Below are 22,771 nucleotides of genomic sequence, written 5' to 3' on the forward strand. Positions count from 1 at the left end.
GATATCTGGGATTTCGGAAATGTAAGACCGTTGTTTCACTAGGGAAACTTATAATTCATTGAACTTGTAACACGTACAAAGAACAACATTTATTTATTTATATTTGTAAGGCAGGTAACGAAATACCTGTCCAATTGAATACAAATTCCGTAAATCTAATGTGTCTATTTTAAGTACTTCAACAAACATCCTTTCCATTATCAGTGTCAGCAATCACGTAATATCTCACCGATTGATTCACTGTTATTTTTTTTATTACAGAGATGCATTATCTATTTTATGCAGATAAAAAAGCGATCGTCGATTGCATACTCCGCTTTTAGAATATATGTACATATATGTACGTACTAGTCCCTTCCCTTTCGGCAGTACATTTTTAGTAAACGTTTTGCATACTACAAATTATACGTATATTATGCATATTCTTTAGTAACATATAATTTAACAATAACGATTGTCATAAATTCTGGTTGATCTTCTGACGCTTATGATTGTATCGTTAAGATATCGTATGTACGTACGATGTACGTTTTCAAAATTCGTGGTAAATGAGTTAAACTTGTGAATACGTTCGTGACGTAGCGAAGCGAGTCGGATCTTTATTTTTATACGCTAAGATAACAAATAGAAGACAAACAATTTTATTTTCACCATCGTCTGAAGAAAAGTGCGCGAATAATTCGACTTACAATTGATATAATATATACGATAATACGGTTTTCTATTCATCTTAGGAAACATGGTGGTCATCTTAGGTCACATGGTGAATCTCCCATTGTGCTATGTAAATGTTATCTGTTCGTCTGTTCCTGCTTGGAAAATCTCTACTACATAAAATACAAACACACAAATGTATCTGTACAAAATCCTTGCACGATACCTACTCTTTCTTTTCTGAAATGAATTTCGAGAACGATAATAATTACAAATTGTACTCGTACGGTACAATTAAAATTAAGGGATCCCCTGAAACAGAGCTTCAATAATATTCATGCTACGGTAGTTCAGGAAATGTCAGATGACTTTGTTGTGGTTTCCTCGAATCTAAAATTGAACAGTCAACACACAAAGGAGACTAGCTTCCGTCGTTAGTATCGTTATTTCAGCACCCGAGAGAATATCGAACGAGTATACTTTGTAATTGCAACATTGTGTATGCAAAACAAATTAGCGTGTGAACTGCGCTTTAGAAAAATGTAGTTGGAACTACGATATCGATGATATCTTGAACCGCTGCGACTAACCGTACCATACTTCGCTAAAAATAGTTCAGCATTCTTGTTTTGTAATGTTCGATAAAAAGTTGACTTTACGAAACGATTGTTTAGAACGATATATTACCGGATTTTTCCACGATAATGGTTTATTTTCAATCGAACAATTTTTGTCTGGCACGATAAAACGTATACACGTTTGTATTTGTTATTGCTGTACATATATAGTTGCATATACTGGACACTGGATCGAGCTGTTCGATTGGTAAACACGTCCATCTACAATCCGCGTAGTTACAGGTTATCATGGCGAACACCTTCAGTTCAGTCTGACTCTTACAGCTGCGCCAAGAGTTGCGTGCGTTTGTTCGGAACGGTATTTCGCGTCGTAATATGTTGCAATACGTAATTCCTACCAACACGGTGCTCCACGCGTAACTAATTATTTGTTCGACTTTCTATCGGAGTGTAAATCGTTCCGAGGCGAAGTGACGTTCCGTCGGTCGCGTAACCTCCTCGATCTACTCTACATCGACGACCGAGTCAATTATCTAGTACGCTTCTACCGACAAGCGTGTTGCACGAACGCAGTCACGCTACCATCCCGTAAGTGTAATGCTATTGAATTCTATTCAACCATGTGAATGACTGCTCTCGGCCGTCGTCGATTCACTTATCGGTGTTCATTGTTCATTGCGCGTTCGGGTTCACGAATAGCTTTTCTTCCCTTGACGTTTTTTATTTGAAACGCACGGTACAACGAGGAAAATCTCCTGATAAATTATACCGCTTAACCCAGGAAAATTGGTAAACTCGTCGTTCGTGCCATCTTCCAATAATTTTCCCTTCTCCAATTTACTCGACCTTCCATTCGATTGCATCGATGGAAAATCATCGGAATAAGCGAATTAACCTATCGATGTCCAGTATTTCAATTATTCAGAGGTTCGTCGGGAATAGCGGCGATTGAAAAGATAAACGGTGGTTGTTGATATGAAAAATATTGTAGCTGGTAGCATATTGGTAACGTTATTTAAACTTTATTGAAAAATACTAGGTTACATGAATGTTCTGTTAGTATTATTATACGATTGTTTCTGGAGAAAATTGCGAATGCTTTGTTACGCCAGAATCTCGCGAATTGCAAGGAACCTCGAATAATTTTTTTCCACTGTTTGATACGGTTTTAACTGTCCCTGTTTACAGTTGCATTTATCAAACGAAATATCTCGGCTGTGTCTCTCGAAGCGCGCCGCACCGCATCGCCTCCCTGATTCATTTTATCATGTATCCAGTACATACGCTTTGTATTGTTTTATTCGCATCGCCCAGGATAGTCTATTTTACTTTAAAACAAAATGAATCACGGATGTAAGTACGCTTCTACACTATTCTTTCGAACGATAATTTAACGTGTTGTGCGACGAATCGAAAGGTTAACGTTGTTTCGAGTCCTCCAGCAAAACCTGCTCTCACGTTTTGAATACGTAATACGTCAATCAGAACATAATTACACCAATTACTACTAACCATGAGTCTGTTCATTACTTTTTATCTGGAATATTCCACAATCTAAGAATAGGTTAGCTTATTTAAATATTCCGCCATGACATTTATACATGCGTGTATTGTGTACAAGATTGTACCGAGAACGACCTTATTCGATTTTTTTTTTTTTTTTGATACGTCGCACGAATACGGAAACGTATGCAATACCAATTTGAAAAAGTCGAATTAAGCGGAAATTCGTTTACTGTACGGTCTATAAAATTTACAAATCTCCTTAAATTCGTTATTTCTTTACCGGACAACAGAAATTATATTGTTACTTTGTAATCATTTTTTTTTCCAAGGAAAAACAATTGTATCCTCTTCGTAGAAAACAGGCAATGATTCTCGTTAACCGTTAATTACGAAATTTGCGGCGCTACCACTGTCGAGCGAAATTAAGCGCTCGTTAGTATTACGTGTGGAAGCAAACGCCTATTCAAGGAATTCAGGTTTGCCTTTGAAATCATGCGTAATCTTTAGTCACGATTGCATAAGAACGCGTTTGTAAAATAGATTTTTCTATTTTCTTTTCCATTGATTTGGTAGTTCTATCACATTACTGTAGAATAATACTTATATTTACGAATCTATCGTGCTCGATAGTTTTCTTGCAGTGGATCTTGTAATTTAGTATAAAAAGAGAGATTACTGGAATTTTTTCTGAAAGTCGATGCTTTTTATAACTAATTTATTTTGAATTTGATTAAACGTTCTCTTCGCTCCAACACAATGGAAATGGATTTGTTCCTAAGTTACTCTAGTTAACATATCGATTGTTAAATTCATCGATTAATCGATCATAATTTAGGCTGCATACATTACAGAGCCACCTAACGGACTCTGAAGCTGCCTGTAAGATCGAATCTGAAAATATCTCTGATGTTTTTAATAGTACGAAAGGAATTCTAGAGAAGAAAAATATATTGCTCGAAATTTAAAAGTATAAATATTATGATAAAAAGGATTTAGTTCGAGGTTGATATTTTTTTCAAATACGTTTTGTAGCCACACGCATTGTGAATATCCTGACCGAATATTTTCGAATCAATGAGAGTACAGGAAAATTCACGTGACTCGAGTATAGCTCGATGCGTGCATTTATTCGTCTTTGTTCGTCGCAACCAACGTTGTGCTGGCCAACGATTTCAATCAACGCTTTCGATCTGATCGCCTATTTCATTTTAATACTAATATATTTTGATACTTCCGCGCTTAAAATTGTTTACAACTCTTATCTTTCGAAATATATTACACAATTTCGACAAAAAGTTAATGATAAATTAATCATAAATTTAGCATATTTGGTGTAGTAAAATTTTGATCATTACTTTACAATGTGGAACGGATTTTTCGAATGTTCAAACACCTTTTGAAAAAAAACACTCGCTTACTGTGATATCCGGTTTAAAAGATCGTCGATTATTAATCGAAATTAACTATCAATTTGTCATCGAGATTGAAATGAATTGAAACTGTAGTTATTTGTCGTGAATTGTTAATCGTTAATCGTACGACTGCATCGCATTATTATACCGATCAACTTCGTTGATTCTTTGGTTTTACGACGTAGCGAGCATATTTCGTTTCCGTTTGTCGGGCTCGTTATTTCGGTATCTCACTTTCACATTCGTTTCATAAATTATAAACGATCGGTAAAGAATGCAAATTAATCGGAATGGAAGGAACTCAATGCGTCAATGGAAATGGCAGGCATATTCTGACGACACGGAGAAATATCGATATAGGCACTGACTAGAGAAATGTTCGCTTCGAACCACCTTACAATTAGAATAAAAACGGTATACATAGATCGCGGTATCCGGGAAGTGACCCCGAGGATCCGTTTACCTACGCTCGAATTCATTAAACTTTGTTTTCCTTCGTTGTATACGCAATTACCACAGCCAAGAAAACGATCGCGTGTTAAGAGGGGGTACAAGTCCGCAAGTGGTGGTGGAAGCGACGGAGCGAGGGGAGAGGGGAATAAGTTTACCGAATACATTTGAATACATGTAGGAATCTTTCTTTCACAGGGAAATGGACCGAATTTACGTCGACGAAGAGACCGGAGAGATCATAAGTCTGCCAGTGACTGAATACGAGATTCGACGGCACGTGGTCGCGGTAAACAATGCTGAAACCGGAGAACCGGAAATCAATGTGATGGGAACGAATACAGTCAAGAGTCGGAAGATACGCTTCCAGGTAAAATAAGTACCGTCTTAAAAAATTTTCGTTTTAGACAACCCTTCTGTATAATTCGTGCAATTTGCTTGTCCTCTGTTTATAACATCTTGTGTTTGGAAAACGTTCATGTTTCCTCCGATTGTACATGCATGCATACAAAGTTCTTGAATCGAATTTCTTGAGCTAGAGCTCGTACGATTCGATGTTTCCTCGACTTGCTACTACAGCGCTGCAAATGCTAGCCGATTCTTGGTTATTGTAAATGCTTTCGAATTATTAAGTTCTGTTCCTATACATATAGGTTTGATTAAAACTAATGCGAACGGTGCGCGAGTCGACGACGAACATCGTTTACTGCTTTTGTTTGTTTACTGTGATCGAACGGTACTGTCTTTATATCAGGGTTACCATCTGACCTCTTTTCGAAGGATATGTCCTCCTTTTTTTTCCATTTTGCCCCTCCGTCCTCCTATTTTTTAGTAATTTTGGGAGATGTCCTCGCGTTATTATTATCCATTTAGTAAAAGATATCCTATATTTTGATAGGAGATTTTAAGAGAACAACGAAAAATTTTCTCTGAAGTATAATCTTAATCACTTCGGTTGCTTAAATTTTCATAAATATTTGATATCTAAGCCAGATTTATCTTCAAGCGGAAAGTATTCAAATACAATGTCTAAATCAGACCTGTTAAGGATCAGACATACATCTAAATGGTCTAAATAACATATTATTATTTATTTGTTGTAACTCTAGAAGGTCATCATGCTCTTCTTATAAATTCTAGTAAACATTTTGCAAATGGAAAAAGTTGTCTGGTAACCCTGCTTACATGTTTATGTATATTAAGGGTGTAGTAAAGACGTAATAATAATATTAATAAATAGCAATTGTTTAGATACCGAAAGAAGTGAAGGAAACGTTGTCGACTAAGGACGGTTCTAAGAAGAGGGAAAATCTGATGGAATTGGAACCCGTTCCCGTTGGAACGTGCTTCGGCCAGATACACCCAGTTTGCGTGTTCTTACTGGCAACCATGTGTATCCGCTGGTTCTTGCCGGTGTTCATGTTTTTGGAAGTGACGTTGCACGTTTGGGCCCATCACAAAAATAAATCACTGAAGAATGCCAGCGTTTACTTTCGCTCGCCTTTTCACGCGATCTCGTCCGAATTCTGCGCGATCTGCCAAAACGAGACGTGCATGGATCGTGTCGGGAAAATACAGCAGATACGGATGCATAAATTTCTGCGGCAGTGCGATTACGTGAAACGCATTGTAACGTGAGAAACCATGGTATTGTCGCGAAAATATTGCAAAGTATCCGTTACAATTGTTTCCTCCTCTGTGAAACGCGAAACACCGCGAAAGAAACGTGTCGTATTAAATATAATCTAGTATTAAGAAAGTAACTTAGTTACTCAGCATTTTTATCCTTTTCAATGATTGTATGTAGTTACTAAAACGGATTCAAGATATGGAAGTTAGCAAGTACTTGGTGCGGGAAAAAGATTTTTATATCGGGGATCAATAATAGTCTGTCGACTATCGATAAGGACATTAAAGTATAACATAGTTTCTCGAGTATATCTACCTACGAAAAGATTGTTTCCTAATTTTTCATACATGTTCAAAAGTGCGACAACGAATGAGAAGATAGTGAGCCATCGTTTATTTAATCAAAACTACAAGACCGTTCATATTAAACTTTATTTCATAAATGTAAAAAATAAGTTACTTTATTAAGGCACTTGTAAGTAAATATTTCGCATATCACAACTTATATCAATAACTTTGTCACTCGTTATCGAAGCAATAAAGCGATATACAATCTTTAATAATCGATATTCCTTTCTTTTTGTTTTTATTTAAATAAAATTACTCGGTCCAGCACCCGTTGAAAACGATTAGAAAATCTATTATACAATTGACTTATCCTATAATATGTCTCCAGAATCATCCGTAAAGAATAGTTTCTTTGACGATTCGAGATCAAGCTAACAGTCCTACAGAAATAAATTACAATTGTTCCAACATGTGTTTTACTAACGCAATGCTAAAATTTCTCTAGTTGCCAATTGACACAGAGTATTGAAGTTACAGGAAAGATGAGATCTCCAAAAGCGGCATTTATTCCAAATGTATGCAGGATAATTCGGACTCTGTATACCGTGAAAGATTCGAGCGACCGCGCGGCCATTGAAATTAGTATCTCGATAGCTTACAATTAAGTTTCGAATATCACCGACCACCTCCACCTCGTTGTGTATTTTCACCTGAAACAAAAATATAAAGGTTACATTTAGTCGACGAAATACAAGTTTTTCTACTTAAATACAGTGTAACTTTTATACGAAGTTCCATACTTGTTGCTTTGGATCGAAATTCAGAAGTACTTCTCCGGCAAAGTATTTTCTAATAACGCTCTTCATATCTTCGGATTTGCTAGTCATGTCTTCGTTTGTGGTCAAGCACTGAGTCACCGATGGCATGCTAAACTTATGCACTGTCGCGCTAATTGTCTCGAGTTGTTGCAAAGCCGCGATTTCTTGGAATTGCGCACGGTTAACCAATGCATCCAGTGCTTCATCCAGTTCCTCTTCCGTGAGATCGCCAGGAGCTCTCACTCTTAATCCTAGCTTGTCGTACTTCACCGAAATCGATGAACGCTTGGATTGCCCGTTAACTGCAAGTATAACAAACAATTATTTACTTATTTCAACATTTAAATATATTTATTAGCAACGAATAAATAGACACACCTGTCTTCCACTCCAGGTTTTTAAGATGGCTCTTTACAACTCCGCTGTCCCAGCCAATAGCCGATGCAACGTCTACGACTGGAAATTCGATAAGGCTGCTGTCCTCGTGGGATATACTTTTTTGCAAATCTAAAGCAATCGCCATTGCAAGCGGCGGCGACTGAAATATCATAGAATAAATTTCCTTAGAAATTATAGACGTAGAAATAGGATTTAACTAAGGCCAAGTGGTCGTTGCACCCACCGATTGTGCTGCCTGTTTTAGAGCTTGCGGGCCACCGTAGCTAGATACCCTAGCTCTTACGTAGACGGACGAGAGAACGGTGATAAACCTTTTCGGGTGCAGTTGGAGGTAGCATAGAAGGGTCGAAATCGACTCTTCTGTAATATCCAAAGCTGCGACGGTTTCCTCCACTGGTATAGCAACCTCGTGTCCGGGACATCTTCGATCGGCATTTTTCTCGCGCAGTTTTGCGCACGAACACGGAACAAAAACTTTCTGAAGTAATCGTCTGATTGTGTGCCTATCGACTCCATTCGCGTAGATATGACGACGCAACTCCCATTTGTCATTGTCTTCTTTAGGATTCAAGAACAAATGACAGTGCGCCAGGAGCCCGTCTCGACCGGCTCTTCCGACTTCCTGGACGTAGCTTTCGAAGGTTCCGGGCATGTTATAATGTATAACGGCGCGAATGTCTGACTTGTTAAGACCCATACCAAAGGCAACGGTAGCCACAATGATTCTGGTTTGACCGCTCATGAATGCATTTTGCACGGTTTTCCGACGATAGGCTGATAAACCGGCGTGATACGGTTCCGCCAACGAAGATACTTTGCTATTGGGCTTGTCGGGATTGCGTGGATCCTGTTGATCAAATGATACATATAAATCGAGAGTCGTTCACTGGACAATGTTTTGCTATTTATATCGTCAGAACCAAAATTATACCTGCAAGTGTACCCTTACAAGGCCAGCGATTCTCGTGCACTCTTCTCTGCGAGTACAGTAAACTATGATAGAGTCGCACTCCATCAACCTGTCGCTCAGCAATAATTTGATTAGAGCCTGATCTCTGAACTCGTCCCTGGAGACTGATAGCAACAGGTTCCGTGGCATTGGAATATCGGAGATGATGCCATTCAATCCATCATGTACGTTCAGATGACTTACTATACTTTCGGCCGTTGTTTTCGTTGCTGTGGCAGTCAGAGCCAACACCGTTCTGACCCCTAATTTCTCTTTGAGCACTCGACAAACCATGAGATAAGATGGACGGAAATTGTGCGACCACTGCGAGATACAATGAGCCTCGTCTATGCAGGCAAAAGCGATTGGTGGAAGCTGCCTGAGCAGAGCTCCGAATCCAGTGGATTTCTCGCCGGCGACAGCAGCTTCTGGAGAAATCAGCAGGATATCGATTTTACCTTTTTTCACCATTTGCATAATATTATCCCGCACTTTTTGCGTTTGACCAGTGTGCAAGCACGCCGCGTTTAGAAATTCTGGAATGCCTGTCACTTGGTCGTCCATCAAAGATACCAGCGGTGATATCACTAGAGTGATGCATTTCGAATGTTTCGCATAAAGGTACGCGGGTAGTTGGTAACACAAAGATTTGCCAGAGCCAGTGGACAGGGTAACTAATGTCGATTGACCAGATAGTATCCTCATCACAGCTTTCTCTTGTCCAGGCCTGAAGTTCTCGTGTCCAAATCGCCGCAATGTTTCGAAAACTTCGGCTGGTGTTTCTGCAATTATAATATTCGGTTACATTTATATTAATCTGTCCTCTATATTTGCAATAATAAATCAATTTTTTTTTCGTATGATATAGGTGCAGGTTTCCTGAAGATTTTTGTACAGGATGTTATCGGATAGGATAACTTAAACGACGATACGTTACCTATGCATGATTGATCTTCTTTGGTGTCGTACAAAGGCCGTATAGTATCGAACTCGGGTGGTAATAATTTGGATATTAAGTCTTCGGGAATTTTGTGGCTGCACAGAAGATCCTAGAAATGTCATTTGGTACAGAGTAGGAGTTACCAATGATTAATTACGAAGGAACAAAATGCTATCACACTTTACCTCATCCTTGATAGGTTCCCATAAATTTTCAAGGGAACTGTTGATATTCTCCGTTTCATCTTTGACCAACTCATCCTCTGTCTTGGAAGAGTAAGCCGGCTTTTGCGGCAATGAACTGATTCTATGAGCGTGTGCCACAACTGCGTTTTGACTAGCCATTTGTTCCGCCTCTTCCAGAGTTGGGAATTCCGAACTTTCATCTACCATGTCCAAAGGTACCAGCTCATCTCCTTTCTTGTTTGGACATAGTCTCGCAAAATGACCAACGTCGCCGCAATGAAAGCAAGTCGCGATTTTCTGTTTCTCGAGGAAATCTGCCACATCCAAACTACCCTCGCTAGATCCTAACTCCTTTTTTCGTTGTTTCCATTGATTTTTCTTGTATTTGGAAAAATTAAAATTTTTCTTACCGCGCACAAACACTTTCTTTTTCAAATTTATTCTGACAAAATTTTCGTTTATCTTTCCATCGGCCATCTTTTTCTCTAATTTTTCTTTATCTGTTAAGTTTGATTTTGATTTAATTATTTCCGTGGACACAGCGGGATCAATGGATACGTTGTCAGCATTAGAAGATACTGACTTGGTGCATAGCTCGATGAGATCTCCTTGACCATTTTTATTAATGACGAAACGTGGAACAGCTTTTAAAGTTTCTATCGCGTATATCGTGGGCTGTCTCTCTTCTGCATTTTCTGTTTCAGATTGTACAAACTGTTCATCCAAATCATCTTCATTCTGTACATTTTTCTTCCTTCTAGAAGATCTTTTTGTTCCTGTAGTATTTTTCTTCTCTCTTTTGATATTCGTTCCCAGAGTACTTTTATTCTCTTTTTTGATATTCGTTCCCGGAGTAATTTTCCTCTCTTTTTTTATATTCGTTCCTGTAGAACTTTTCTTCTCTTTTTTGATATTCATTCCATTTGTAGTGTTTCTTTTACTAGTAGCACTTGCTTGGGTTTTAGTCGGATCTTTCTTCTTTGTACTCTTCTTTCTACCTTTGTTTATATCGTTTTCATTGAAATCAGGATCAACATCTTCATCGTCCGATAGAACATTTCCAATTTTCCTCCTAGTAACTTTGCGGCGAGGCAATTGTTTTTTGTTTGACATTTCATCTGCATCTTCATTACTTGTTTCTGCTTTTGTATTTACATTATGTAGCGTATTGTTGATTTTGTTTTTGTCCTCCTCATTGCTAGTAGTTTTACTTGTTTCTTTATCGCTCGTATTATTATTTTTAATTCTGGGGATCGTGGAAACGCTATAATCGGTGCAGGCTTTTTCTCTATTTAGTGGTGTAATAATATTGTCATTCTCATGCATAATAATACAGACACCGATGTTATTATCTGCGCACATCCTTTTAGCAGGACGATTATCTTGGTCGCTTAATCTTTTTTTAATATTTCTAATACGTTTTTTACGTTCTTCTTCTGAGTCGCTGTTGCAAACAAAATCTTCTTCGTCGGACATTTGTACGGTCGTAGGTGCTTGTATATATTCTTTAGGTGATGGAATGCTGGATTCCATTAATTCGATTCCCGAATCATTGGTACCCGAAAGTCTTTGCAAATTTAACGTTGAATATTCTAAATTATTCTGCTTGGCACATCTATCCAACCAACCTGAATTCAAATTTCTGTTAACTGTATGACCTTCGATTAATTTCTGTACCGTGCTGATAGATTGAGTTGTTGGTTTGTCTTCGATTAGAGTAACTTTCATTGAATTTCCAAATATGCTTTGCATCTCCTCAGGGATGTCAAATCCATCATTACTATTTGTATCTGTGCTTGTGATTTGTTCGTTATTACTGCTTGCAGCAGAATCAAAGCTTTTTTCAGGCTTGGCTTTTAACTTTGCCATGGATAAAGACTTTCTCGGATTTCTTTTTGTGAAGTTCGAACCTTGAAATTTATTCTGCGATAGTTGAAAGGAAGATGATCTGTTTATAATTAAAGACTGTCTTTTCTTAGGCACTTGTTCGTTGCTTTTACTCAAATGGTCGCCCCACACATCTTTCACATTTTTCAAATCTGTTTCTTCTTGTGTGGAATCATAAACGGTAGAGTGATTTTTATTATAACAAGGATCTATATTTTCTGTATCTTTTGTTCCTGTGTCTGTGATAGTTTCCTTAACTATATTATCTGCATCTGTTGTTCCTGTGTCATCAACATTCTTCTCTTCTATACTTTCTCTGTCTTTCTTTCTTGGATCTTTAATATTATCGTCTTTTATATCTATTGTATCAGTACTTACGATGTTAGTTTTTTCTACAGTTTCTATTTCCTCTTTAGGATTATCCATATTTTCAATGCTTTTCTCAACTATATCGCCAATATTATTCTTATTGTCATGCATTGATATTTTATTTTCAATCTTTTCATTGTCAGATATCTGCGTTATGGTTTCATTAGAAATAACATCTTGTACTTCGTCTGAAAATGTAATATCTATAAGCGTTTCCTCTAAGGCACGTGTTTTTAGTTTCCAGTACATCTTGTATGCTTCTTTTATTTTAATATCAGCCTCCTTTATATCATTCTAGAAATTACAAGAAATCATTTATTATAAAATAATGTTTCATTCATACAAAGAACACTAATCTCACACATTAATAGTAGACAGCCGATGAATATTATCAAAATTAATGTTATTGGCATTTGTTTATAAATATTGATTATTTGAAATACCTTGTTTGGTTTACGTCCATGTTTTTCCGTAAAGCGACTTTCCCATAATTTGACGCGAACCTTGTATTTTTGGTAGTTTGTTTTAAAAACAGGATCCTCAAGTATATTCATGTTTGTGTATAAAATAAAATAAAAAGTCTGGAAAAATATACTTTAACAAAGATAAATTGTAATATATTGAAGGTTAGGTCGCGCGACACCCTAAATTCTGCGGAACATCCCGCGCTATTCCGCACGAAGCGTGAAATATACTCAGTGAATGGAGAGAGATACGATTGTATAGTATACAATGCGCATGACAGTTGACTTGACTGTTCCCCTAACAGATGTGAACAGTTTTGAAAAAAAATCCAGTATAACTTTCTTCTTAGAATACATTAAACGTTTATATTAAAACTGATGAATCAAATAATAAAACAATCCACTTATAATTAAAAACACTTGTGCGATTCACGATACATACATAGTGAGTCATTATAAATGACATTCCTCTCAAAGTGTAGCATACTTAAAGATTGCGTTAAATCTCATCGATTTACTAAATTCAACAGGTTTTATTTCGTACGATTCGATTATTAGATATCGATTCTGCGCTTTTGATCCCTTCTGTACAGTGTGTTGCGCTTGCATGCAATAAGCACATGTTCTACAATATCATTTGGCATTTATATATGTTTTAAGTGGATGACACTTTATGGTGAGCAACTTCGACTTTTCTAAAAATGTAATTAAAATAAAGATATTTTTGTACATACTATGCTCGGTCTTTCGTAGAACAATTTGGAACAGACCGAAAGATACCGTTAAAAGAAAATACCATCCTCTTGATAGAAAGTCATTGTACGAGATACATAAAAAGAATAGCAATCGGATCGAAACGAACGGATAAGACAAACAGTAGTTCCTCTTGATCTTCTTAACCGGCTGATTTTTTAACCATGAACTTCCGCACGGATTCATCGATAATTTAGTATCTTCAAGTGTGTAAAGTTTAAACGTACACGTATGTATGTACATTTGCTACAAAAAGCTTATCAAATTTCGACCAACGGTTACTAAATTAACAATAAAAAAGCAAATTTCTAGCAGCAATCAAGTAATCATTTCATCCTATATTTGAAAACGTTTCTTTTGAGGATATAAAATTAACGATCCATTTTTAGGACTGCTATGTTGTATCGATCCAAACAAATGAAAATCGAGTGCAATAATATCCAATAAGTGGATACATATTATCATGCTGTAGGGTCGACTGTAGGATGTTTACATCCGCTTGCACTTGTTTATAGTGTGAGAAACTGTTGCAAGCAACCGATATTACTAAGTGACCACTGGAAAAGTCTGCCTATCATCTGGTAAAGTATCAGAAAGTTGAATGTTTTCGGGAAAACAAGAAGTAGCGATTAGTTCATTATTGTCGTAAACGGCATGATAGACAGCAGACGATAGACGACAGACGCTATACGATAATACAGTAATACGGTGATACGGTAGGCGACCGGCAGCATCCTAGGCTGGCCTAGGCTTAGGTCTAGAGGCCTAATACATTATTTGATCACTGATCGAAGACGAAGACGCACGCTTGCGCGGAGGACCATCGCCGTGCGGCCCGTGCCGGTCCGAGTTGACGGTGTCGCCGACTGGCGGCCAATGATCGCATCAGTATAAGGCAAGATGGCCGAGCGGTGGTGACGGGTCGTGGAATGTACGGCTGGAGAATTGGTGATCTCGGCGCACCGCGGATGGCCTAGCCATGGCCGAGTTCAACATCGACATCGGCAAGCTCCCGGAGGACGTGCGGGAGAAGCTTGCTGAGCTGGATCTCGAATTGTCTGAAGGTGAGTGAAGAAAACACCAGGCTTTTCGCGATACGGCCGCTATACGCGAGCCCGTACCCTTTCTGACTCACCCCGTAACTGCACTCGCCAGAGAAAGAATCCCCTAGCCCCCTTGGTTGATAAAATCGATAATACTGTCGCCGTTTCGCTACCTAAGTAAACCGACTAGAGCTCCACGCTCCGCGATACGCGTTATCCAGCAATGCCCGTGCGAGACATCGTTTTCTCTCCCCTGTCAAACGTTCATTTATTGCACAGGGATTTCGAATTGTTCGGAAAACTAGTTTGCTCGGTACACAGGACACTCTCTCGAGTATTTCTATCGACCGCGCCTCGCTCTATACGCATCGCTCGTTGGTTGTTCCCTTTGGACCACCACCAATCACAACCGATTCGTCATTCGATTTTCAATACGTAATGTCTCGAATCCGACCGTACTATTGTTCAGCTTGTTCTCGATCTTAAATGATCCCGTAAAAGCGACGACAACGTTGACGACGATGACGACGACGACGACGACAACGACGACGACGACGACGCTCGATCCCTGAAACGAATCTCGCGAAACCTGTTCGTACACACGTCTTTTGCAAACCGGTGTCCAGCTTATCGGATCGAATTACCCGATAGAACAAGATCTTCGTGTCGTTGTTCGTACGGCCCTTTTGCTTCCGATGAAATAGTTTAAACGTTCCGACGCCTCGGAACGAAAAGGCGGTGCTCGTTCGTTACCGAGGAAATTCAAGGGACGTGTAACCGTCTTGCTCGCATAGTGTACGTCACGTCACCGCGAGACAGACCGTGTGTATACATAAGATGCCTTGAAATGTTCTCTCGCTGCTTTATGACTTCATCTCGTCGATCAGAAAACATCGCTGTTTTCAAATCGATTAAAATAGACGGGATATTCGAACGGCTAAAGCACTGCCGATCGGATACACGGTTGATCCTTGATATCCTCGAAAGTTCACTTTTGTACTTACAAATTTAACCGACTGCAAACAGTTGTTTGTACGTGTTGATTAAACGCAACGGAGGATGTATGTAGGTCCGAGATGTCGGTAAAAGATACGAATGACACTAGCGAAGAGATTATTTATTAATTAACAAAGGATTATTATAATAATAAGTCGATATAATAAGAAAATAAGTTAATGATCGAACGTACGCGAATCTCGCCAAAATGTCACCGACACCCGAACCAACGATGTAAACAGTTTCGAACTACGAAAATGATGATAACGATAACGTTAACTTGTTTATAATATTCGACGTGTCGGTGAATAATATCGAACGATCTGTGAAAGGATACAAATACCTGTATCGAAATTCAGAAATACGAAATAATGCTGGTTTTGCTAGGTGTGTGTACGCGTGTGTATGTGTTATGTTGCGTAAAAACCAGATAGTCTATCGTGAAAGTTGACGTCCTGCCGCATATGAAACTACGGTGGTCAAGGGTACGCATATTGATCGTAATGGAATCGAAACAAAATCTATATCGTAAAGAAACGGACAGCGACTCTGTCGCCGTAACCGATACACGGTTAAAATTGTGCATCTTCGAATCGGTCGTTTACCTCGTAGTAATCAAACGATTCTCTTGGCTATCGGAGGCGGGTAAACACCGTTCGTCGATACTATGAAATATACGATCGAAGCTTATCGGAACACGGGTTCTATGGAGATGTTCCGGGGGCATTTCCGTCGAGATTCGAATCTACCTGTAAACGTTCGCTGTTTAGATAACGAGAAAAAAGAAAAGCGGTTGCCGTCAAACGTCCGGTAAACAAACGCGCGGTAGGATTAGAATCAGGTGGTTGGCCCTTTTTCGTAATTACGGTCGAACGGCGCGCGGCCACCGGTTGTGTCTCGCTTAGCGAGCTTGTTTGTATTTGCGGTCCCGTCTTTCGTAACCAGCTATTCTATCGACCGGTTTCTCGCTTGTCATTCCCGAATACTTGGCACACTTCGGCCCGTGGAAAAACGCTGAAAACGTTGAAAATGCTGACGAGCGTCTCGCGTTCTCGTCGTCGTCCCCCCTCCCCCGCGTTAGTCTTCGTCCCGGTGGTTCATGGTTCCTCGGCTCGTGGTTTGTAATTCACTGGTTCATTCTATCCACGGGGCCTAGCTTTCGAGCAGAAACTGCGAACTGTCGTCGAGAGCTCGTGCCACTGATCCGCGTCGACTCCGCGGATATCTGGAAATTAGGAGCGACGCATTCATGGCGCCCGCATGCTCCCCTCTTCCTCTCTATGTATATATACCTAATCGCTAACTCCCTCATCTTGTAAGAATGTCTTAAGTATTAGGTGCAGCGAATAGAAATTCGCTGCAGTCTTTCTATTCGCTGCAGTTTCTTAAGTTCATTAAGAATAATGAACTTAACCCCTTAACTTGTACGCTCGAGTTAATTCGAGCGCGCTGAACAGGCCGAACTGTGCACACTCGAGACAATTCGAGCGGCGTTGTGTTTTATGCTGCTGTAATTTTTCGCACTCGAATATAATCGAGAATTGAAAATAACAATGTGAAAGCAAAGAGAAAAAATCGTTTTATCGATATTTAGCATTTACATGGGATCGTGAGCTGTAACACTTATTTATTCGAGAATAAAATATAGCCTTTTTCCATGGAACAAAAGCGCAGTATATCAACATTTTCTTCACCAAAAGGAAAGTTTCGACGAGAAAATTGATTCTTTTTGGCTGGCTTTCTTCGAAAAAACTGTGCGTTAAGGGGTTAAAGACAGGTATTGGAAAATATTCGCAGATATCTTTCTTACATTTTAACCCTTTGCACTCGAAGCTATTTTAACTGTAAATCTAAAATAACTTTTCTGATTTATAGTATTTTCATTTTATGCGACAAAGTGCATTTTATGCATGCGAAATTGAGTCTTGCGACTTACACAACGGTTACACTTTTGACAATTGTTTTAAATCTAAACTTTGTTAATATGTAAAAATTATCTTAGAACGTGATATAACAAATTTCAGTGGTGCCTCAGGGTCATCACTCGAGTGCAAAGGGTTAAAAGCAATTCATGCGGAAGCGACAACGCGCTATCCAATGGTACACCTATTAGGTTGGCAACTAAGTAATTGCCGATTTGTTTAATGAAATACAAAATTTTGTTTTACTTGGAACGAAGTTTAATCTGTAATGTATTTTCCATTTTGTTCGATGCCAAATCGAAGCCAAAATTCGTCTTATCGATTAACTATCGACGAGGAAATAATTAACCATTATTAATTAATCATTAATAACCATTAATATTGGGTTGGCAACTAAGTAATTGCCGATTTGTTCAGCGAAATAAAAAATTTTGTTTTACTTGGAACGAAGTTTAATCTGTAATGTATTTTCCATTTTGTCCGATGACCTTTTGCCATCTCTCTGACAACTTGAAAATTCCACGCTCGTAGAAAGTCTGATCCTTTTCGGCCAAAAACTGAGTTAAGTGAGATTTTACAGCGTCGTCATCGTTAAAAGTTTTACCACGAAGGGAGTTGTCCAGGGATCGAAATAAGTGGTAATCCGATGGCGCGAGATTAGGGCTATATGGTGGGTGTAACATCGATTCCCAACCAATATCCATGCATTTTTGCCGAGTGGACAAAGACGTGTGCGGCCTAGCATTGTCCTGCTGGAAAATGACACCTTTACGATCGACCGATTCTGCTCGCTTTTCCTTGACCGCTGCATTCAATTTGTCCAGTTGCTAACATTCACGGATAATAAAAAATAACATAATAATAATAATAATAATTTTATAATATAACATTTACGGATATCATAAAAATGAGAGTGAGAGACATCTATAACTGAAATCGGCAATTACTTAGTTGCCAACCCAATATCTCCCGTGCCCCTTTACAAGAAGCGCCAAGTATCAGATGCAGCAATTACAATACAATAATAAACAAAAAGATACGTCTACATGGCCAGGAAAATATTTACGAAGTAAATAACAACAGGCACCGAGCAACAACACGTTATCCAATGGATAAAGTTCATAAATGAAGTCGCGGAGTCTCGGTAGAGTATTCAGGGCGACAAGTTGACAGAATATTTCGAAACGTGGTGCTACTTCTCGAAATATCTCGCCGGTTTCCATACGAACGGATGCTGTTTCAGCAAGAACGGAGGAGTCTCGTGACAGAGTCTCGCCCTTACAGGTGTGAAGTTTCGTGTCGGCTTTCCCGCGCGACCTCTATATTCTCCTTCCACGGTATGTGAACCGCGTATTTGCAGTCGCAGTTAGAATTATGCCAGAGCCGAGCGGAGTTCTGTTCGGAGCCGAGATATCCCGTCCAGGTCCAAGTCCGGGTCCGAGTCCAAGTCCGAGTCTATGCCTGACCGGTTTGCCCGATCGCAGCCGCAGCCGCATGCTTCGGCCGGTCTGTCGTCTGCTCGCGATTTAAAGGGATCCTAGTTTTCACGGCCGTTCACTTTCCGCACGGTTGACCGTGTTCCACTTGGAAAAATACAGAATTAGCGTGGTTCGACTGGTTCGACCGAGAAGCGGCTCTTGCCGTGTTCGCTTCTCACGACCGGTCTTGTTGCCCGTGAACAAACTTCCCGAGCACCCTGCAAAAAATTAATTAGCCTCTGATCTGGGAGCGATAGCACGACCAATAAATTTGGATCCGGCCCCGGTCTGGAGCCGAGCGAGATTAAGCGACGATAGCTGAATATAGTGTGCCGGCGATCGATAGGTTTTCAATGAGCCGGGGCATCGCGCGCCGCAAACCCCTCTTTCCCGTACCCTTCCGGAAATACCAGAAATTCCGGAAATTCGACGGAGTCACGGAGATTCGTTTCCAACGAACGGCTTCGCCTTCGCTTTCGTTTTCGCATTCGCGCGATATCCTCCGCTGTGACGTCAACCGGACGGGTCATCGCCGTTCCTCTTTCGAAGAGCCTTATTTGCATGCGAGGTAATTGCGCGGATTACACGCTCGCGTGTACTTCAATTGAGACGAACACGATCTCGAGCGACGTCTTCGGAGGAATCTTGAACAGTCTCTCGAGTATGACTATACGTTTTTAAACGCGCAACGGAAGATACGGGAGATGCACGCTTTTTGTCACAATTCGAACGATAGATGTTACGAGAGGAACGAGTTTATTCTACAGATTTATCGGGCAAACACGAATCTCGCGACTAGGAGAATTGGCAAGGAAAACAAAGTAGAGTCGTTGGCAGGAACTAATGGAAACATGTATACAGGATGTCCCAAAAATGTCTCGCAATCCGGAAATGGCGGGTTCTTCGGATCATTTGAAGCAGCTTCTTCCTTTACAAAAATTTTCTCCGAGGCACCGTTAACGAGTTATTAACGAAAAACAGTGACCAATAAGAATCGAGTACGGCTGACGCGAGGCGGCCCAGCCAACGAGCGCACGAAGTCCAGTTCCGCTCAGTGGCTCCGGTCGCCTCGCGCCAGCTGAGCTGGGATTCGACCGCCTCGACCGCTGGCGCCGTTGGCTCGGCCGCCTCGCGCCAGCTGAGCTCACCTCTCATTGGTCACTGTTTTTCGTTAATAATTCGTTAACGGTGCCTCGGAGAAAATTTTCGCAAAGGAAAAAGTTGCTTCAAATGACCTCAGGAATCCCATTTCTGGATTGCGAGACATTTTCGGGACATCCTGTAGATCAGTTCCTTCCTCTCTTTTAACTCTACCGCTCGGCTAACGAGGGAACTTCGGCGACTGAATTTACGATGATTTTAATGAAAATTTGCACGAGATCCAAAAATACGATATAATTTTTATTTGAATTATTTTCGAATATCATCCGTCTTTTGCGATTTACAAGCACTTGCATAGTAAAAGGGTTGATTTCTTTCTTATAGTAAACAACGGGCACGAACGAAATATGGCTAAATTTTTGGGTAGTCTATTAACACTATTGTAAGGATCAAAGTAGGGTTTAAACTGGTTTCATATTCTTTTATTTCAAATTGTTGAAGTGTTGCAAACTCTTTTGTGTACGATATGATTAATATATTAAATTTCCTAATTTAAACATATCATATAACAACAATAGCGAAAAATCTAAATATATAGAGGGCTAAATAAATATTTAAAAAATTTGAAATGGTTTTTTTTAACGATAGCAATTTTAAAAAGAAACCAACAGATAGCCCACCCTTTACACGCCGTATTGTTATTTATATGAAGCGATACATGCTAGTCAATCTTAGCGGTTGGTAGGTTTAGCGTTAAACAATTTTTGCAAAATCTTCCCAAAATCGATGTGGATCAGGCATCGGGGTTCCTTTGTATGTCATATTCTTCGGTTCGATTCAAAACGGAGTCTAACGTTGAATTTTCTGCTTCGAAAAGTAAAATTAACCCGACAGAAACAGCGTGTTCCGGTTTATGCACGTACGAAATTTCTTGTCCGGCGAATTCTGGGTCGACGCAGTCGCGAAGGAAATTTCTTGAACAATAAAACCGTGAACGGATGAACGAGGGTTCTCGAGTGCCCTTGATGATACCCGTCTCGTCGTTGTCTCCTCTTTCCTCGGTTTTCTTGGTTTTCGTTCAGCGAGTCTGTTCGAGAACGGAAATGGCACCGAAGCGGTGCGCCAGTGCGTCCGTCGCGTTACCGGCTTCGAGAAATTAATCGTGTCGGTAATCGACGGTGTTAAAATAATCGACATGATGTAACGAGAAGATGGCTCGTTTATTCAACGGCGGTGCGATTTGTGCACGGGTTGTTAGGCGGTGCTCGCCTCGGAGCGTTCCACCTGTTATCCAACAATCCATAGTTAGCGTTGTTTTCTCACGTTCGAACGAATCAAACGAATTTTTGGTTAATTATTTGGTTAATTATTGGGTTGGCAACTAAGTAATTGCCGATTTCAGTTATAGATGTCTCTCACTCCCATTTTTATGATATCCGTAAATGTTATATTATAAAATTATTATTATTATTATTATGTTATTTTTTATTATCCGTGAATGTTAGCAACTGGACAAATTGAATGCAGCGGTCAAGGAAAAGCGACCAGAATCGGTCGATCGTAAAGGTATCATTTTCCAGCAGGACAATGCTAGGCCGCACACGTCTTTGTCCACTCGGCAAAAATTGATGGATATTGGTTGGGAATTGATGTTACACCCACCATATAGCCCTGATCTCGCGCCATCGGATTACCACTTATTTCGATCCCTGGACAACTCCCTTCGTGGTAAAACTTTTAACGATGACGACGCTGTAAAATCTCACTTAACTCAGTTTTTGGCCGAAAAGGATCAGATTTTCTACGAGCGTGGAATTTTCAAGTTGTCAGAGAGATGGCGAGAGGTCATCGAACAGAATGGAAAATACATTACAGATTAAACTTCGTTCCAAGTAAAAAAAAATTTGTTATTTCATTGAACAAATCGGCAATTACTTAGTTGCCAACCCAATATTAATGGTTATTAATGATTAATTAATAATGGTTAATTATTTCCTCGTCGATAGTTAATCGATAATACGAATTTTGGCTTCGATTTTGGCATCGAGAAGTGAGATGTCCATCTTTTAGATCAGAAGAAGCGCGTTAAGCTTAAATGCGTGATTATCGATATCGTTTCCGATAATTATCGATAATATCGTTAAGATATCGTCGAGGCAAACAGAAGCTCCGCAGCTTAAGTAATCAAATGTTTAATCATAAGTTTAATCGAATGTTTTGATTTATATTTGTACTGATTCTAGATAACATCAATTTTGGCTGCGATTTGCTTCTTTCGTAAACGATTTCATCTCCGTTTTTAATAATTCACCTGATGCGCTAAAACCCAACATGTACTAAGATTTGTAAGTTTAAGACTCTTCAAGAGGTTTCAATGGTTTTAGAGTCATGATTATATACTGCGTATTTTGTGCGTTTATGACAAAAATGAGTAGATGTGACCTAAACCGGTAGCCACATTAAATGAATTTAAAAATATGAATTCATTAGTTGCCGCTTATTAAAATTATTAAAAGGGGAATAACATTTCTGTTTGGCTGAGCATAAACATTCTGGCATCCAGACCCGGGATCCAGATTAATTTATTTATTCATTCGTTCCGCCGTTCATAAAGCAGTGTGAATTGATTCAAATTTGCGCACGTTTATATTTATAACATATAGTTTACAATCTACAATACAATCATGATAAAACTATACGATCGGTCTCTCCATTTTGCTTAATTATCTATCAACGATATTATCGATATATCGTTAGAATCTATAAGATATCGATCCAATATCGACAATCGTTAGTCACATCTCTAATTGAGTCAGGGAAAACTTAAAAAAAAAATCTACGTGAATAGGTAAATCGTTAAATTGATATCATCGAACACGCTCGGCATTATTAGCCGATTATGCTATTATGATAGCATTAAGATTACCGGTAGAAAAATTAACTAAAACAC

General features: G+C 39.3%; 2 protein-coding genes across 2 annotated transcripts; one reads left to right on the forward strand and one right to left on the reverse strand.

Moving 5' to 3' along the window:
• The first annotated feature begins 1,512 nt into the window (after nt 1-1,512).
• On the forward strand, nt 1,513-6,796 carry LOC117228375 (uncharacterized). The gene is made up of 3 exons (XM_033484093.2): nt 1,513-1,820; nt 4,799-4,970; nt 5,852-6,796. Exons 2-3 carry the CDS (start codon nt 4,803-4,805, stop codon nt 6,236-6,238), a joined length of 555 nt encoding a protein of 184 aa, XP_033339984.1. The 5' UTR covers nt 1,513-1,820; nt 4,799-4,802; the 3' UTR covers nt 6,239-6,796.
• On the reverse strand, nt 6,601-13,026 carry RecQ4 (RecQ4 helicase). Its single transcript, XM_033484091.2, has 8 exons — nt 12,508-13,026; nt 9,809-12,358; nt 9,621-9,732; nt 8,666-9,465; nt 7,958-8,581; nt 7,714-7,873; nt 7,318-7,637; nt 6,601-7,227 (listed from the first exon to the last, which is right to left on the reverse strand). Exons 1-8 carry the CDS (start codon nt 12,616-12,618, stop codon nt 6,997-6,999), a joined length of 4,908 nt encoding a protein of 1,635 aa, XP_033339982.2. The 5' UTR covers nt 12,619-13,026; the 3' UTR covers nt 6,601-6,996.
• Nucleotides 13,027-22,771: the final 9,745 nt, after the last annotated feature.

The sequence above is a fragment of the Megalopta genalis genome, chromosome 1 (genome assembly GCF_051020955.1).
Source record: "Megalopta genalis isolate 19385.01 chromosome 1, iyMegGena1_principal, whole genome shotgun sequence".
In the NCBI taxonomy this organism is placed as follows: Eukaryota; Metazoa; Arthropoda; class Insecta; order Hymenoptera; family Halictidae; genus Megalopta; species Megalopta genalis.

Excerpts from the sequence above, each read along its gene's own strand:
- LOC117228375 (XM_033484093.2), top strand. The coding sequence starts at position 4,803 with ATGGACCGAATTTACGTCGACGAAGAGACCGGAGAGATCATAAGTCTG. Across the intron at positions 4,971-5,851 it reads GTCGGAAGATACGCTTCCAG|ATACCGAAAGAAGTGAAGGA; the intron begins GTAAAATAAGTA and ends GCAATTGTTTAG.
- RecQ4 (XM_033484091.2), bottom strand. The coding sequence starts at position 12,618 with ATGAATATACTTGAGGATCCTGTTTTTAAAACAAACTACCAAAAATAC. Across the intron at positions 9,466-9,620 it reads AGAAGATCAATCATGCATAG|AAACACCAGCCGAAGTTTTC; the intron begins GTAACGTATCGT and ends TTATAATTGCAG. Across the intron at positions 7,874-7,957 it reads TAAAACAGGCAGCACAATCG|TCGCCGCCGCTTGCAATGGC; the intron begins GTGGGTGCAACG and ends ATGATATTTCAG.